Source organism: Calidris pugnax, unplaced genomic scaffold, assembly GCF_001431845.1.
Source record: "Calidris pugnax isolate Ruff unplaced genomic scaffold, ASM143184v1 scaffold24, whole genome shotgun sequence".
NCBI lineage: Eukaryota > Metazoa > Chordata > Aves > Charadriiformes > Scolopacidae > Calidris > Calidris pugnax.
In genome coordinates, this window is record NW_015090922.1 from 13129144 (window position 1) to 13148449 (window position 19306).

At 41.0% G+C, this 19306-nt stretch overlaps 1 protein-coding gene across 1 annotated transcript in view; it reads right to left on the reverse strand.

Annotated features, from left to right (window-relative positions):
- Positions 1 to 13567, reverse strand: part of PLB1 (phospholipase B1) — a 76901-nt gene extending 63334 nt beyond the window's left edge. Inside the window, exons 1-12 of the mRNA XM_014950457.1 lie at positions 13536 to 13567; positions 12119 to 12182; positions 11579 to 11637; positions 10071 to 10111; positions 9144 to 9187; positions 8222 to 8306; positions 7655 to 7706; positions 6386 to 6472; positions 5368 to 5430; positions 3959 to 4041; positions 1173 to 1251; positions 419 to 523 (exon numbers count right to left, since the gene is read on the reverse strand). Of these exons, the coding sequence (XP_014805943.1) occupies positions 419 to 523; positions 1173 to 1251; positions 3959 to 4041; positions 5368 to 5430; positions 6386 to 6472; positions 7655 to 7706; positions 8222 to 8306; positions 9144 to 9187; positions 10071 to 10111; positions 11579 to 11637; positions 12119 to 12146 (726 nt within the window). The 5' untranslated portion in view covers positions 12147 to 12182; positions 13536 to 13567. The remainder of the gene's footprint in view (positions 1 to 418; positions 524 to 1172; positions 1252 to 3958; positions 4042 to 5367; positions 5431 to 6385; positions 6473 to 7654; positions 7707 to 8221; positions 8307 to 9143; positions 9188 to 10070; positions 10112 to 11578; positions 11638 to 12118; positions 12183 to 13535) is intronic.
- Between the last annotated feature and the right edge of the window lie 5739 nt (positions 13568 to 19306).

A 19306-nucleotide genomic window follows, 5' to 3' on the forward strand; every position in this document is an offset into this window, starting at 1 on the left:
CCCCCCCCCCCCCCCCCAAACCATTTTTAAATACTTCTTATTACCCTCTTTTTGCCTTTGTTTCCAAACACACATGAGCATAATCAGGGATGAATGATCTGATGACTGCAAAGATATGGAAAATTAGCAGCACTGACAGCTTCCAGACACTCATGACCTAATCTATTGAGGTGCCATGACTTTATTTCTCCAAGTAACATAGCATTCACAAAACACAGGATCTCTGACTGACACTGTCTGGAGCAAGCCCCACTCTCAGGACCTCTGTTTCTGATCCTGAGGTGTGTTCTGCATGCACCTGACTACCCTTGTTTCCTGGCATTACACACAAGCCTAGACAGGAAAGAGCCAGATGAATATTGCACTCAATCTCAGCAAATACAGTCCAGAAAGAATGGAGCAACTCGAGTTTACTCACTGATCTGAGCAGCAGATTTCTTTCTTGGAAAGTAGGCTGAAGAACAACAGTGAAGTCATCCTTTTGATCATACCTCTTGGACTCCAACAGTTTTTCCCAAGCATCCTGAATAGACAACCATTTAATCAGATGAGTATTATCAGGTAAAGAGTGTAATGCATGTGCAGTTCGTCAGGTCTTAAAGTGAACTAAGATTATCCCCATGCCTAATAAACCACAACAATCAAATTCTGTAATCCAGAACAAAGACAGTAATTTAAGGAAATCATCTTACACAATAATTGGAAACTCCTTGTAGCTGTGAGAAAGCCATGCTGATTTACCATACTTTTCTTTGAAAGAGCAGCAAGCTTAGCAAGGCAAGGAAATACCATGCTTATTGCCTCCCTATCATTTTTAGGAATTCCAGCATGTCTTTGTCTTAAAAGAAAGTTTCCATCTTCTAAATCATGTGGTAGGTTACTGAACAAGATAGATCATTTCTCTGATGGGATATGACAATTCCTAGGTTGTCAAAAGCTATATAGTCGTTAGAAACTTCAAAAGATCCTAAGATCACTCAGGTATAGACAGAACTTATCGCCAATGTTCCTGATCTAAGAAATGGGGTCAGGACTGCTGTAGACCTGGTAAAAAGGCTGTTACTCAACTTCCTCACTGCTATTCCTCCCTTACCTCCTCACTTCAGTCCAATCGGAAAAATGAATAGACAAGTCTAGCAATATGAGAGCCAAGCACCCAGGAAATGCCATACCTGATAGGACCACCTCAATATGTTATCATCTAATGTGAAGTGTTCACCAACACAATTGCACTCACTCCTGCCTGGATTGCTGCAGAAAAGAATGAAAATCATGAAAAACATTATGAACTTTCAAATAAATGAGACAGCTAGCATGAACTCTCCTAAGCCACTGACAAGCACATATTGAAGATTAAATTGTTGCATATATTGAGAAAGCTACATGGAACTCACAAGCTAGGAGCATGATCAGGCTTAAAATAGCAGCTGCACTAGTTTTCAAATATTTCCCTTTCTGTAGTCACATAGAAAAATTGAACACCCTCAGAATACTTCCACAGGAACTTCTGTCTTAAAGTATTGGCCTTAGGATTTGGCAACAAGACCTCCATCTAGAAAGGTAGATGGAAGCTCAAGGCTGCAAAAGCTTATATATGCTACAGCCCAGCCAAGCAGCTAACTGATCTCAGCCAAATTTCTGATCTGCAAGGTAAGGTATGCATACTGTGTATTTCTTCAGCTAGCTGAAGAACTCAAGGCTTCAGGAACAGGAACAATATAAGGTACACTTAAGATTATTCTGGTTGCAGCAAAGATATACTCAGTTGAAAATGCCTGTTTTGTGGGGTTTGCAGAAATAAGCAGTAAGCACCTGTCAGGATCAGACTCTCTCTCCTTTTCACAGAACTCTAGCTAGACCTATAAAATGGGAGTTTTCTGTTAAAGTGTTTTTATTGCTGGTGGTAAGCAAGATTAATATGAACTCAGGACCAGAATCTTACCCAAGCCTAACAGAAGAACTTCATATATGAGAGTAATATGCCTAAAAATGTGGTTCACACACTACTTTTAGTGTATAAAACACTTCTAATTAGTAAGAAACTAATAAATGACAGAATTTTAAATCCCTTCTGTGTCCCAAACTTCAATTCCTAAAGTTAGGTACTGACACATGACTGGGAGTGTCAGCCACTATTCTCCTCTTAAACACAGGATTATGTTTTTTTCTCAAAACACGGTTCAAAATGAGGGCTAGGTAGCCAAATTATGAGGCCATTATCTGGGAGAAAGTCTGAGCCTGAGGCTGAAGTGAACCCAGGAGTTTACCAAAGACTGAAGTACAAGGCTTGCAAACTGGTAGAACCGTTCAATCAGATGAACACAGCTACATAAAAGCACACTGACAACACAAAAGTAAATTGCCTTAAGTTGAGAAGGAAATACAAAAATTCCTCAGAGGAAAGAAAAATTAGATCTATTTCATTTTGTTTTTTAATATAAACTTTCAATATATGGCAAAGCCCATATTCCGAAAGCCATCTTTTCCACCTCTTATCCACCTGTCTCACATTGTTCCCCTCAGTTCCTGTGCAGGAGAAATAAGCTCCATGCAATTGCTTTTGAAGAGGAAAACTTCTCCTCTGCTTATACTTGTTGTTAAGCACATGGTTATGCAGCAGCCAGACCCCTTACTTGATTGATGGAATGTCTCCCTAGTTGTATACATGCAAAGCTTGTGAAACACTTCAGGATGACTATATTAGTACATATGGTGTCTTATGCCACAGGCACAGGAAAAAAATTACTGTGGAGTAAGATGGAGCGTAATCTCATCAGCTGTAAACTACTCCATCATAACTGTCCATGTGTGCACTCCTACTCCATACTAAATTGGGACATAGCTACTCACACTTTTGTTAAAGATACTGAGAAAGGGAGATGGATGAAAACATTGAGGCAAGCCATCACCATAAGGAATTGACAAGTTAGATGTTCTCCATCTTACCATATCCTGTGCCTGAGTAATAGCTTTCACATACCCTAACAATGTGCTTTAAGACTAATTATTCCTTTTGTGAATATGGGTACCTAAGAAGTTAAACTTTTAAAAAGCCTTCAGAGTTTTTGACTTGAGAGTTGCAGGGCAGAAGTAGCACTGACTAAAGAGCTGGGGTGGTAGACTGTGCAGTCTTGCGACCATAATCACAGAACTGGGTCTGGCTGGGATAGAGTTAAATTTCTTCATGGCAGCCCATATGGTGCTGTGCTTTGGATTTGTGGCTAAAACTGTTGATAACACATCAATGCTTTGGCTGTTGCTGAACAGCGTTTGTACAGCGTTGAAGCTTTCTCTTTTTCCCCTGCTCTGACCCACCCAGAGAGTAAACTGGGGGTGGGCAAGAGATTGTGAGGGCACACAGATGGGACAGCTGACCTGAACTGGCCAAGGGGATATTCCATACCATGTCGCATTGTGCTGAGCAATAAAAACTGAGGTGGAGGAAGGAGAAGAGGGGCATTCTGGCATCCAAGGTCACTGTTGCTTGGAGACTGGCTGGACTTCACTTACAGAAGATGGCGAGTTATGCTTTTGTGTAACTCATCACCCCCCCCACTCCCCCTTTTTGTTTCATCTATTAAACTGCTTTCATCTCAACTCATGAGGTTTGTCGCTTTTGTTCTTCCTAGTCTCCCCCCTGTCCTGCTGTGGGGTAGTAAAGGGGAAGTGAGTGAGAGGCTGTGGCTGTTGGTCAGGGTCAATCCACCACAACCATGGTGTTTAATATTTAAACGTAGGCATTCAAGTTGGTAGGATTAAAAGCACCCACTCTTCCTGGTAAAAATAGGCTTTGTGGAGAGAGTTTATCAGGAACAAAGAAGAGATCTAAAATCTTTGACATACTTTTGTATTAAGGACAGAAAAACCATTTAGAAGACTATCTCAGTTATAAAGTCAATATGTGTACATATCTAAAAATGGAGTGGGAGGCAGTGTCAAGGATTTGAAAGAATGTTACCTGGCGTTATTGTAATCTTGGCATGCAAGGGAGGAAGTTGTCAGCCCAGTGGAATCCACCAGATTTACGAAGGCCTTGGGAACCTGCAGTCATAGAATAAAAAGTAATCATGTTGTATTTGCAATTAAAGATCAGCAAGTAATGATAATGGTAAATTGCGTCTACAGCTCCACATGCGTTACCTCTGGCCTGGGATTCTGCTTGCATAAAATGAATTATCTAAGCCTTTCCCAGTTCTGTCCTGAACCTTACTCCTATGCCTGCCATCTAGAATAACGTTGATCATCATTCACCAAGTACCTGGGACCGTGACTTCTTGCCGAGACCCAGCAATTCATTTTACATAACCAAAGTGGCCATCAGCCAACTAAATCGACCTCAAATGAACTAGGAACTACCATTTTAGTAGGAACATACCAATGCAAAACTGGTGATGAAACATCCTGTATAACAGCATAAGCAGTCATGGATGCTGCCTCACCTCTCCCCCAAGCAGAAAGCAACTTCCCATTTACATAATGATATTTCCACTTTTACAAGTGCACATAAACAGATTCTGGAAATAATAGCGAGGAGAATCTGACGAGAATGTGTAGACAGAACTTCACCTGTACACAACATTTGTTGAAATCAGTCTGACAAAAACAAGTGGTTGTGGCCCGATGCAACCGAACTGTAGCACATTTAGAATACCCTTTAGGCCTTCAATCCAGCAAAAAAAAAAAAATTCTTAGAAGATGATATTAAAGTACTTCTGATAAACAGTTAATAGTCTGCTTTGCTAGCAATATATTCACATCTAGTCTACTATTCATTAGTAGACTGACTCAGTGCAGAGCATTTCCCAGAAAGTATCCTAGAGAAGTAGATAATTCTTAGCTCAGCCAGCTAGGAAGCCTTTAGAAATGCTGAGATCTTAAAATGAACACATAATAGGAAAAAAGATCCATTACGCATTTGTAATGAGTGTTTTCCCTGGTCTGCAAAAGTCGTCACCAGGTACTTAGCAGCCTGTACACAGCCTAGATAGCTCCATACATCCAGTAATTAGATATCAGTTATTTTCACAAGCAGCTCTGCTAAACATGAATGACTTTCAGACCTAGACAGATGTACTCTAGTGGGTTTTTTTTGAAAGTGATTTCTATTAAAAATGAAGACTGACTGGTACATCAGCTTGTGTTGCAAAATAAAGCAGTTACCCCTCCATCCTTTCTCTTGGTATGCATCAGCTTAAAAGCATGATTAAAACACTTGCTGACAATGAATGAAGCCAGCGGATTGAAGTCAATGAGACTGCTATTCTAAGTCACCTGAACAGAGGTACAATTCCTAGTCCAGAATGGGAAAAATCTACTAGAAAAATCAGCAAAGGATTCAGGTATTCAAGGGTGAGGAATAAATCTTACTGTTTTATACAAAAAATCCAAGACAGTTTTAAGTTTTTCCAGGTTGTCCAACAAGCAGTTCTTCTGTAAATGAGATAAGAAATGGCATCAAAACTAGTAGAAAACCCAAAGTTATCAATTTGCCAACAGTCACAAACCCTGTGTGTTGAGCTCTGTACAGAAGTGTTACCAACAGCCACTATATTCTGGATTCAGCCTTAGCCGGCACCAAGGAAAAAAAAACCCATGGAACTAGTCTTGTAATTTAACTGCCTATAATTAGACAATTTAACATACTAAAAAAAAAAAAAAAAAAAAAAAAAAAAAAGGCAAAAAAAAATAGCCAAATCTCACTTTTAAATTACATCAGCAAAAGTCCTTTGAGGTCCCCACAGCATTCCTTGTTATAGTGGGAGGACAGATTCTTCCACAGGCAGCACATACATATCTACCCCTTCTGGTTCAGAAATCCTACTGTCTTCATTTTAAACACACACACTTCTAATTGCCAATTTAGACCAACGGGAGTCAACACTCTAAGGAAACCCACTAGAAAGCAGGATGGATAAAAATTAACACTATGGATACAAATACTGGTATTTAACTTCCCTTCAACAAAATTGTACCGACAGATCAGACACAAAAGAAAAAAGAAAAACTGTTCCAGTCCCAGCTCAAAAGTTTTAAGACTTCATTAGACAGCAGCCTGCAAGGAAATCGGTAAAGACTTCAATAAATGGAAAGCAACTGCATAACTCCATTAAGAAAAACAAAAAAAAAAAAAAAAAAAGAAAAAGACCGGGATAAGGAGAGAAATATCTTTAGACATGAAGGTGGAAAAGAGCTGTTCTACTAAGGCATCTCAAACTTGGGATCACAAACTCATTACACATTTATAAATACAGAAAAAAGTTTGCCACATGTTTACATCACTGGACAGAATCACCTACTGCTTTGGTTCACTATAGCAGAGAGCAGGGCTTGGGAAAGTATCTTAACCACCTGCCTTGACTGCTAACCCACCCCATGAAAAGCTTACCGGTTCTGTGGAGGCACAGGAAGAGCATGGGTCTTCAGCACTAAAAAAAACTGTGATCAGTTTCCAGTCATTTTGGAAGTCTATCATCTGGGAGAAAAAAAGAAATTGAAAGGAATAGAATGATAGGAAAATAGCAAATGGGTCTCTTTTCTCACACAAGATTTGCTATGTCTTTAAATCAGGAATACCAAGCAGTAGGCCATGACCCAACCCTGGCCACTCTGATCACTTCCATTTGACAAACCATCCAGCTTTTCCCAACAGGAGACAGCTAATGGATGGTTAGGCAGAAAAATGCTGTAATTAAAGCTGAACACACACCTATAAAAAGCCCAGGTTAGAGCCAGAAATTGCTGCTGCTATTGGAGTCTATTGGAGAAGATGGGCAGGCACAGCTTAGCACAGAGCTTGATGCTGCTTTTTTCCATCACTGTTGCAACCTGCTGACAGGGTTAATGTTCCTGAACTGCTGTGACTGGGTCACACTAGTGGGATGAAGACTGAAGCAAAAAACTGGCAGCTAAAGCCCCATTCAGCTGTGCTATGTTTATTAGGCAGTTCTCGCCAATCCTAAAGAGCGTTGGTAAGAACCACTCAGTTCCACAAAAATGTATGCTAAAAACCATGTACAAACAGTCCAAGGGGCTCCCCGTAGAGCAAAGAGGCAACAGCAGAATCATCTTGGCAATTATGTTTTCCCATTATGTCACGACCATTTTACAAAATAACATGCCTCAGGCTTAAGAATAGAAGAAAAACGAATGCGTAAAACTCCAGAATGGGATTTACAAAGCACTCAGCCATGAGTGATAATCAAGCTCTCTCCAGCATCAACCACTGACATCAGCCAAAGCGTATCTAGGTCTTTACTGCCCTTTTTGAAAATATAATCCTTAAAGACCAGGAGGAAACTGAAGAGACAAATACTGAGAATTATTATTTCAGGTTGGCTTCTCAGAAACACTGGCACAGTTACAGAGTGTAGCTAACAGAGGTCTCACGTTCTTAGCCAATAGAAAACAAACACATTGGCTTCCCTACCAAGCTCTTCAGCCACTCTGACAAACATAAACCAAGCGGGATACTTTCAAGAACAAATCTCTGTGCTTGAAAGGTACAGAATTGATTCTTACTGACAACAGAAAGTCTCAAGAAAAGGTATTTTCTATTTTGAACAGATTTTTGAGTGCTGTTTAAAGTATTTCATCACATGTCTCCCTTTTTCTGCTTAAACACCACACTCTGAATCATCATATGCTTTAAACAAACCTGATTCTCTTTCATGAGCTTCACTATTTCTTCAGCTTCATGCAGGAGGTCTCTGAAAAGCAGAAAGGAAAAGAGAAACTATGAAAGCAACAGTAAGGGTAAAGCTTTGGCTGATTTTTACCACTAAATCAAACAACATTTGAGTCTTCAGGTGTGATTAATCTTGTCTATCCCAAATGTGCTAAGATTAGACATTTGTCTGTGCTACACAGAGAGCCTGGGGTGATTAGCTCATATTCAAGTATCTCACTTTCAGACATGTGCACTTAGAATTAGGCACGCATCTGCTGTTTTCATCTATTTGAGCCCCAAAATTTGTTTTGCAGCTATAGAGAGGGAGGCTGGATGTTAAGTGTTCCAGATCCCAAAGCACACAGTGGACTTCGTTGGTCTGCTTCTGAGAGGTGACAAACGAGCCACAGAAGTAGGGTCTGTCCCCAGAGCATCTCTGCAGCCTCTGCCAGTACTGAACATATTCTGTGTTAAGTGAAGTGTTTCAGCATCAATGGCTTCCCTCTTCCACCTTTCCAACTGTAACTTCCCAGCCAAAACCTCCCTCAGACTTACATGGCTTGACTGTCTGATGCCACTCCCTTTGTGCCAGATGGAGGAGGCTGGTGTAGGACCGAAGGATTAAAACTGCTAATGAGAGCTGAATGACATATACAGGTTAGGCAGTTTCAGCAAACAAGGAACTGCTACTCTGCAGTTTCACTATAAACACAACAGAACTAAACCAGCCAGAAAACATGAAGTCTGGGGATTTCTTGGCAGGCATGACAAGTATGCCAAGCCCCTCTGCACCTATTCTTGCCGATTTTCCTCCTCAGCTTCTGAAGTGAAGGTTTGACATCCAAGTTTTCCTCCAGACTCAGGTCAGAAACCTCTGTCCCCATCTCTCATATCAGCCACAAATAGCATAGGCAGATTTAAATACAGGCAGTAGAAATAAAGCTACTGGGAACTCAGCATTTCAGTGGACCTGAAGGTTTTACTTGTAACACCCTTCAGGTGAGTCAAAGCTTCATTCAGACCCTGGTGGAGACAGCTGATAGGTGAACTTGCCTATGTGGTGCATCTGCAGCAGCCCCAGTGTAAATCCTGAACACATAGCAGGGGAAAAAATACCAGACAGGTAAACCCACACAAGATTTCACTGGGCTAACACGGGAAGCAAGCAAACACCAGCATGACCCTGCCATGGATAGTAGTAGCAGCCTAAAAATCCCTATTGGATGTGTAGGACTCTTACAGCTGTCTACAGCACTTCACCACTATTTGTCTACCCAGCCAGTCTCTCTAAAACCAGCACAGATAACCCAGCCTGGCTGTACTCATGTCCCCTGAGTGCACCATCCCTCAGAGTTCCCTTACACCCCTACAGGGTGCTTCTACTGCACCATCTCTGCAGCCTGGCCAAACACTGCAGCTCCTGCCAGCCTGCCATTCAGTCAATTTGCTCAAGTTTCAATGTGACAGCACAACGCACCTGCTAAAGTTTCCACGCTTACTTCAAGGAGGCTCTTTCCTGTGCTATAGAAAGGGAAGAGAAAACAGGAAGCTGCTGTTATTCTGTTTCTCAAAGAAAAATTATATTGCAGCACATCCTCAGTTTCTCACTAGATATGCTACAGCTCGGAGTGCCTATTCACAGCAGCTGCTGAAATTAAAAATGGGGCCTTTTTCTCCCCAAAACCATCATGCCATCAGCTACTGCTGAGCAAGAACAGAGTCTTGGATCTCAATTTTTTATGTCTCTGTACACTCTCTCTGTTATGCATATGCTTATACATATGTACAAGCAATGCAGGGACCTCTCTGTGTGCACCCGCATACAAGTGGACACAGATGTTTGTGCAACCATTTAAAAAAATTATCCTTTCAAGGTTTGTTTGTACAGGGCCAAATCTTCATCTGGAATGCTATGACTCAAAAAGGCTACACAGACTTGCATCTACAAGGTTTAGCCATATGTTCACTCACTGATTTTGATCTGCCAAAGGGGAATGAAAGAAGAAAATGGAGTAAGCCTTGTCCATGAAGCACTGGGAATCATTCAAGCAGAGGACAGGGTATCAGGACTCCTGGGTTCTTTCTTTGCTTTGATAAATCTCCACTTTCTGGTTTCTAACTAGTGGATGATGATATTTACTACCTAGGATTCATCATGTAGCAATGATTCTTAATTAAGGTTATTGCAACCCTAAGGTAGATCCATATCTTGCACAAGCACATAGAATTTCTATTAACTAAGGTCTGGGAAGGATCCAGTGTCTCAAAATCCTTTAGAGTTTACATAGGTTTTCTCCTCCTCTCAAGAAAACAGTAATAAGAATTGCTTGGGTCTAATTCCTGCACTGTGATACTGTATAAATGAGTATCATGATGCTTATCAATGCTAACAATTCATTGTTACCTTTGGAGTAAATCCTCATGATGTATGCCAGACCCTGGTGTCTGTAAACAAGCAAGAAATAAGAATAGCATTAAACACAGGGTGCACTAGCTGCTCTACGTATGCTGTTCCCCTACCATATCCCACTCCTGATGTAGGTCATGTTGTTTTCTACCTACTATTCTCCATTGTGTTGCAGTAACTCACAGATTTAAATAATTTTCTTTATTATAGTGGATTTGCATAGTTGGGTAATCCTTTCTTAGTTACAGCTTTCATTAATGAATTTATTACATATGGCTTAAAATAAAACATGACTAGTTGAACACAAATTCAGGCAAAAGACATGTTCTAAAACAGATTTCTCTGGATCTACTCTTTTTCAATATGGGACATGACGTGAAGTCATTTATATATGATGTATATGATGTCGATTAAAAAAAAACCTTAACATAAACAGAGGAAGGACATTGATGTCAAAGAGCCTGAGGAGGAGACAGCGATAGAGATGTTTGCGGTAGGAAAGTAGACATTCCTTAAAAGAAGATCATTTATATGTTTTTGTATGGCACCATCCACAAGCAACAAAGACATTAGCACAAAAAAGACTTCCTCTAAAGGGCCATCCACCTGATACGGGTGAAACACCTCAGCATTTACACAATAATTTTCTTCCAAAGACAGAGGTACTCACAAGGAGTCCAGGAGTGATGATTTTCTAATGGAAAGCTTTCATCCCAAGGACAAATATTATGTCTTGATAAATACCGCCTCAAATTTGAAAGTTATTTTGTGATAAGGGAGAATCTCCTTAATTTCTCTGCAGTTGTAGCCCTGCAATGGCTACCAATTTTTGCCCAACGTGCTCTTCTACACTTCCTCAGAGCTTGAGAATTGTGGTTAAATGCTTTTAGTTGGACCCCAAATCTATTTCAAATATTTGCTTTCAACTATTAAGATAAGCAAAGATCATCCAAATCTGACTGATTGAGAAGAGGCTGGAGAACTTTACCCAGTGATTTATACATCAGAAGTATATTTTTGTAATTACTCCAGAGCTTCTGCCCTCTAGATAGGAAACCAGCCTCTACAGAAAACACCTCAACAGGGTGGAAAATCTACTGCATTTCTCGGTAATTTTTTCTAATGGTGATGAACAAAATTGTACTTTTTTCCAGTTTGAATTTTCCCAGCTGCTCATTCCAGTTATTCGATGTCGTGCTCATTGTTAGGAAAATCCAAGCACTCTAATCAAATATCACGGTTCTTTTCAAGAGCATTGTGATCACATTTCCTCCTGCACGAAGTCAGCTGGCTATTTTTAGACTCAGGGTATACTGGAACACCGAACAGCAGGTATTTCCAGTTATTTTTCACCAGAAGTCTTTGATGCTTGTGGAAAGATTCAAGGCCTAAATGCAGTAACTGGGACCCCAAACTACATTATCAGCTCACTTCATCATCACCTCATCGCAGAGTCAGAATGGAGGAAATGGGTCACGTTCAGCACACTTCCCGCTTGTACTTACTCTTTGCAGACTTCCTATTGCTGTGACCATTTTAATGTCAGCTGGCCTCAGAGCATGAACTGCAGAAAGGTGAAAGACTTTAGGTTAAAAAAAAGCAGTAACCTAGAAAGAAAATGACATTCACCAGTATACTAAAACATAGCAAAACTGATTAGTATGTAAGAAGTCTACACTGATCTCCTCAACTGGCAGTTTTAAATCAGTCAGAGAGTATGAGAAGCTTTACTCAGATGTTCAGTAAATGCTCAGACATGCTCAGCCATCAAGCAAGAAGAGGTCACAAAACACTGCCGTGAATAATTTAAGTGACAGTGGCATCCTATAGGCACTGACAGGATAGCCACAACTGCAGCTGAAGAAACAAAGGTAGAAAAGTAATTACGAATAGAACAAAAAAAAACCTAAGGAGTTCATAGAGCCCACCCTCACTTCAGTCACATCCCACACGCGCATCCCCTCAAACAACTGATTTCTCCCTCGGCCCATTCTCAAATAATTTTGGGAAGGAAAGCTTTTACAGGGACAATATCAAACACAAACCTGAACGTGGAGGGGTCTCAGGTAACATCGCCTGCTCACATGAAAACTGGAAGCTTCTTAGAACCTTTGACATAAACAAATAAATATGGTTGATCACTTAGATCTAATAAGGAAACTCGTGGAAGGGCAGATCTCATGGGCTCCATTCTCACACAGTACCAGGCTCTTATTAACTTATTATCTTAAAAACAATTTTAAAGAACAATTACACCTCTGCTAGAAATACATGGGAACACAGATCTGGGCAGCTGCATTTTTAAATTCACACTTTTTTTGCTCAGTTTTCTTATTCATTGCCACAAAACTGAGCCTGAGCAAACAATAAAACGTGCTGAACACAACATGTTATATCCACCGCTGCAAACAGTGGATACTTAATCTGGAGGAGGTCATAAGGACAGTTACTGCACACATCTTCACATGCTAAGGGGCACCCAATGTACACAGCAAAAAGCTACACCTTCAATATGCAACAGGAAAAGCAGAATGAACCAATTCTGCGTCCTTGGCAACTGGCAAAATCCCCACATGATCAAGGAAACCACTGAAGAGGGGGAAAGAGAGTTGCATTTGGGGCAAGGATATGAGTGATGTTATTCACTTAACGTAAGAGACAGCTTGGTACCAATAGGAATATTGTTTAATGTGAGGGTGGTGGAGCACTGGAACAGGTTGCCCAGGGAGGTTGTTGAGGCCCCATCCCTGGAGATATTCAAGGTGAGGCTCGATGAAGCCCTGAGCAACCTGGTCTAGTTGGGAGTGTCCCTGCTGACTGTGGGAAGGTCGGAATAGATGACCTTTGGAGGTCTCTTCCAGCCTGGGCGATTCTATGATTAATATCCTCCTACATCCTGACTGCAGGTATGGTCTAACATCTAGTACTTTAAAGAGAGATGAAAGCAACCCCACCAGGGTGACTTTGCTAGGGTTTCTCTCATCACTATGACACATTTGGCTAGCTGACCACCACTACTCCGTAAAGGTGAAATCCAAATTGTGTCAAGGGCCACCACAGTCCCCATGCACCCCTTAGTCCCCAGCTGGAGAACCTTAATGCTACACACGCCTTGCACCATTATAGCACAAGGGAGAGTTTAATCTTGTGTTTCTGAAAGAGCAGCAGAGCATCTAGGAACAAGTGCTAACCACAATCGATCTACGTACAGGATATGCTACCTAATAACAAACGTTGCTCGGAGAAACCTTTATTTCCTGGTTAGGTACTGTAATCTTGCAGCTGCAATGTCACATTGCTGAGTCATTTGCTTTGCATTTATTCTTTGCAGAATCAAAGTTTAGCACAGTTTAGGCCGTATTTTTTCCCCTTCTTTCTGCCTCAGAGGAAGCAACAGTCAGAAAGATGATGATAGGTATTGAAAAAAGAAAAAAAAAAGATAAAGTTGCACTCATACTTTACCTTTTGTCTCCCCTGTTCTTCCAGATGACTGGCATTACCTTAAAAACATTAGAAAAAAAGCACAATTCATTCTTTAACCTTAGAAAAACACTTCAGAAGACTTAATATACCTAAAAACACAGAATCATGAGTCAAACAACCTTTTTCCTCTGCCCTACTTTCCAAAAGTAAGGCTCATCCCAACAACTAAATGTATTTTTGTGTTTTTTGCAATAATAGAATAAGCTTTTAGTTATTATAAGCACATGAGATCTGGTGAAATTAGTGGAATACAATTAAGTCAAACACACAGGTGACAGACTGCTCATGGATCTCCTCAACCAACCTCATCCTCCATAGTCCCTTTCTAACTCTTTTCCTTTTCAGCACAGTTCATGTATCTCTGTAGTCTTATTCTGTCCCAATTTAGATTAAGTGGAACTCCTTAGAAAGGAGCAATTCACATCAATCCACATCTTCCACAGTCAGAAAGCAACATCGCACTGTTGTGAGTTTGCCATAGTGATACAGAAACAGCTGCAATTTCTTCTCTTAGTAGAGAGTGTTGACAGGTGAAACAGCCAGAAGTCAGGCCTGTTGCTATAACAGAAAACATTATTCTCTTTCCTTGGATTTATACACATAGATTTTGGGTTATCCTGAAATCTCCACAAAGGCAGCCATGAAGCCTGCAGCTGATCCACAGCTGAATCTCAAACCATGCTCACAGCTGTCCCTGCCTGCCATGCTGAAGCCATCAGCGTCCAGCAAGTCTCACAATGAGTCCTTTTGTGCTTAGAATAATTGTCATTTAACATCTAGGAGCTACTTCTGGAATAATTAGTCCCGCTGCATAGTTCTGCATGTAAATCACTCTTTCCATGTCAAAGACAGAGGAGATGCAGCGCCAGCTCAGCCCAGCAGGCAAGATACACTTGGGCATAGGAGAGCCAGCAGTGGTCTCTCTGCATGGAGGTGACGTACCTGCCATGACCAGTGGGGTCTGGGCAGCCCCTGTGGACTAGGGTACCAGTGCACACAAGGGTCAGCATGGTGGCAGAGATCCACTACTGCTCCCCACAACCACCTCAGCTTGTCTCATGAGCCACAGTACGTGACCATCTTCAATAACCATCAGCAACTCACATACATTCGGTTGGGGTGTTTTTCCCCATTTGGGTTTCAGCCATGAGCTATTTGCAAATTTATTTTATTTTTACTGTACTGTAGTTGAGAAAAATTGCTGCCTGGCTGTTGCATGACATTTTATTTCAAATTCATGCTTCTTCCATCCATGTTTTAGATGATGCTTTGCTCAGAATGATAACCAGAAGCCCAGCTCCGTTGTTTGAGATACTGGAGGCACATGCAATGAGGGACTTGTCTGCATCACACAGATTTTTTGTAGAAACTCAGTATCTTTGAGATTTTTAACAATAATTTCAACTATATCTGAGAACATATCCACAGATTACATTGAGGGAAAAAGAGTGTCCAGTCCCAGTCCCCAGGACTGAAGGGGGGTGGTGAGGAGTAGGTGGGTAGAGAGCAGTCTCTAGATATTTCAAGGATTTAAGAACGGTCCTTCTTGTGTCAGACTGAAGGTCCATCTAATCTGGGATTCTGCCTCTGACAACATCCAAATGCAGATGGTTAGGGAAAGAATAAGGGAAATACATCCATACTTCCATGATCTGTCCTCACAGCTATCTGTGCTGTTGGTCTCCCTGAGCAAACAACTACTTAATGTTGAAGAACTCCGAGACCTTTCTTCTATGAATTTGCCTATTTGTGTTTCTAACTCACACTTTTGGCTTCCCCCCAAGTCCTGTGGCAAAAGTGCTTCATCATTTAAGTGTGTGTTGAAAAAAAAGTACTTTCATTTGTTAATAACTTACCTGTTTCCTTATTCTTGTAAAGAGTAGTCATTCCTCTGTTTCCACAAAATTTATCACTTTGCATGTGTCAGTAAGTCTTTATCATATACCTGTCCTTCTTTCTTCCAGGCTGAAGAATCAGTCTATTTGATCTCATGTGGAAGTTGTTTCTCAAGTATGAGCACCTTCCCCTTTATCCACCTCCTAGGTTTTTTCACATCTTTTTTGACATGAAAAGTATAGACAGCTCTCAATACACGTCTGAACTATGGACCTATACACAGCAGCAATGTGGTTTTTATGCTGTTCTTTCCCTGATTCCTGAAATTGGTGTCTCTAACTGTTGCTAACACTGAGCTGAGGTGTTCAGACAGCTATGTTCTGTGACCAAGCAGTATTTAATTTAGAGTTCACCACAGCATACGCATAGCTAGAGTAAGTTTTCCCCATATGTATTACTTTTAAGTTTTCATCCTGAGCATCCTGAATAGTTTCGCACCAGCAAGCTTGTGTGCCACCTTATCCAGATCACTTCTGAATATGTGGAGACCACACAGAATCACACATCCCAACACAAATCAATACGACCTTCTGCCTCTCTTCTCACAGTTTGAAATTTTGCAATTTGATTCTTCAGTCCCCAGCTTTTAACCAGCCCACAAAGGTGCCCTCACTCTTATATTGAGACAGTTATCTTCCTTAGGAGTTCTTGCCCAAAAGATTTTGTGGAAATCCAAATACACCCTAGCTGAATAATCAACCCATGGGCATGTCAATACATTGTCATGTATTTTATTCATCAATTCCACAGGGAAGATCCCTTTTTATATCATATTTACTCCCAGTCAGTTCACTCTGGTTTTTTGTGCTGCTATCACCAATTTGCCTAGTACAGAAGTGAACATTATTGTGTTTGTACAACTACCACTGAAGTTCCCTAGATCTTCCTAAAAAGAAACCCATTATAAAAACTGGTTTCACGTTTGTTTTCTTCCATTCCCGACCCCAATTCTGACTCAAGAAATAGCTTGCACCACAATTGATACATAGACATGTTCATATTTCTGCTTGGCTCACTCCCTTGGATGGATAACATCTAATCCTGGCAGTCTTTTTATTATTTGTTGTCGATTTGTTAAAGGATTTGACTGTTCCGACTTGTCCCCTGCACTGAAAGGCTCTGAGCGCAACGACTTTTTTAAGCTCTTGTGCAGAGAACACCAAAGGGAAAAAAAAAATATATAATTTAGCTTTTCTGTTGGGCTTCAACTTTCTTTTATACATCAGTCAGCTCTACAGACTCCCTGTTTCAGATGTATTTGAAAAAGGATTATTTGATTTTATTCCTTCAACAATGATTCATTTTTTGCTTGGCTGATTAAATTTTAACCTACCAGAAGATATTTTCTTTAGTTTTCTTAGTTTGCTTTGGACTTATGCTTTCCATAGGATGATTATTTTTAACTCCATCTGCTCCCAGTACTCTAGCATTTCATAGTTCTAGCTTGTATTTTTAATTTTCTCAACATCACAAAAAAAAAAAAAAAAAACCTTAGCAATTTTCCCAAAATTTGGGAGATTCTACTCCTTCCTTCCTTGCTCCTATAGTTAACCTGTTTCAGCTAATAATTTTTACAGGCTGCTATCAATCAACATTTTTTCCTGAATCAAGTTTTCACAGGAACTCGAGTCACCATACGTCTTTTCCCCTAAAATAAAGAGCTCAAAATGTGATCATTTCTTCTGTTTATTTTAGGAACCAAAACCTCCTAGCAGTTAGTTTTGTTTATCAGAACACATAACAATCCTCTGACAATACTCATTCTCACAGCCTACGGGTAAGGTAAAGCACTACTATTATTTATCATTTCTTACAGACAGAGAGTTGAACCACAGAACCAATAAGGTCAAAACATAGCATTTTTAGTCCTAGAACACCTACGAAATGGGAAAAGGGCACCAAATGGGGAGTTCACAGACCCAGTATAGGGAACAAAGGCTCCCTCCTACCCTGAAATTTGCAGAAATCTGAACAACAATGTCCTGAGTGCCGGGAATCTGCCTAATCCATTCACACAATCTTCTATCACTGAAAAGAAGATGATCATAGGTATGAAATCAGAAAGAACCTCCACCCCTTGCTTGAATTTCTGCACCATTTTAGGACAGATCTCAGTTAGTCTAATAATTTGATGATGTTTCTCTCATCAGAAAGCCTTAGTGCCTGCCTAAGATGCAGTCCATCCCCAGAACAGTGCAAACCAATGCATGTATCTTTATCAAAAATTATCAAACATACCCCAAATTACATGCAAAACCACAGTTTTACTCACAGATTTTCTTCATGCTGCTTCTAAGACTCCTGCTATACACCCACCTTGCATCAACTAAAAATACAGCTCCTAAGTACTGTGTAACTTGAATTTTCAAATGGCCTTGCAAAACTTACCTTCTGAGGAGAGCAACCAAAGGAACAACAGGCCTAACAATGGCTTCATGGTAAGTGCCTGTATGAAATTTTAATCTTGGAGTGTTGTCTGTTAAGTTGCTAAGGCTCTGAAGAAAGAAATTATCTTCTTTTTCCTCCCTTATATTTTAACAAATTGATAACTCAGCAGCCATAAAATTTATTATCCTCTTTACCTTTGGAAAGCAAAGTGACAATGGCATCTAATTTCAAAAACACGTGTGACCCCAGTTTATAAATTGCCCCATCCAAGGGTCAAAGGAGTACAGAAGTGGCACGGCTTCTCTCACTTGTTCAGAGACTGCCAGCCACTTTTCAGGGGGACTCTGAGCAAATACTATGACCTAGATCATGTGAGTCAGCTTCCAGCAGGGTCAAGGGTCTTCCAGGCAATACATAACACATTAATTCGGCATCAGCCTGTCTCTAGCAAGTAGAGAAAGAGCCTCTGTTCACAAGGCAACAAGGGCAACCGAGCCCTAGATAATAGCCTACAGCCACTCAAAGGAATGTTGTGCTCTTCCACATCTCCTTCCCTGCCTCTGCTCCTTCCTTGCTTACAGCCTTGTGCTGTGCCTGTCTCTTTTACACTAGCTCCAGAACCACCAGGTCCTTTCCCCAGGCTGATCTGGCTAGCTGAAACTCCAAAACTCCTAAGTTTACCTGGCTGCCAGAGGGATGTGAAGAACAGGAGAGACAGCACAGAAGGGTGTACGAGGGTCATGATTTAAGCAAGGAGAGCGAGCCTCCATTCAGAGCAGCTGGGAGCTGTAGCGTAGGGCAGTGCACCTCTGCCTTGTGCTGTGAAACCTCGTCCTGGAGTGTGACAATGTAAGGGATGTGTCACCTGAGACCATAAAGGTTCTGATAGGGGGAGAAGAAACAGAGAAGCAACAAGGGAAGTTACACAAACCTTTAAGTCCTGGTAGCAGGCACATTAAAGACCACCTCTACAGCTTCAGTCCAGGGGATGCAGGCAGTTCTCCTGGCAAATTTTCCTTCTCTGGGGCATACCTCACTGGTATTTGCCAAGACAGAGCACTAGCAGAGAAGCAGGAATAGTAACTCTGTCCTCATTTTACCCAGGTCACCAAAACCCTGGCTACAATGCTATCACAGTAGCTTGGTCATTTTTGCAGACTCAAAGAGCATGCAGAAATGCCAGTGAGACTGTGATACTACTACTGCACTCCCCAGCAACACTCTGCTATACCTTGATTACCATGTCAGCGTCAAACCTGTGAAGAACAGCCTGCTGTCCTCACACAAAGCATCAGAGTGCCCTCTGGTCTCTTCCAAGACTATTGACACCCAGATAAAGTTCCTACACGAACAATGGGAGAATGTTAAATAGCTTAAAATGCTTAAATAAACCACTGACACACCCATCTCCAGTAGTCTAACCCATCCTTCAAAGGGCTGTTTATTTTCGCTTTCTGTTGTTTCAT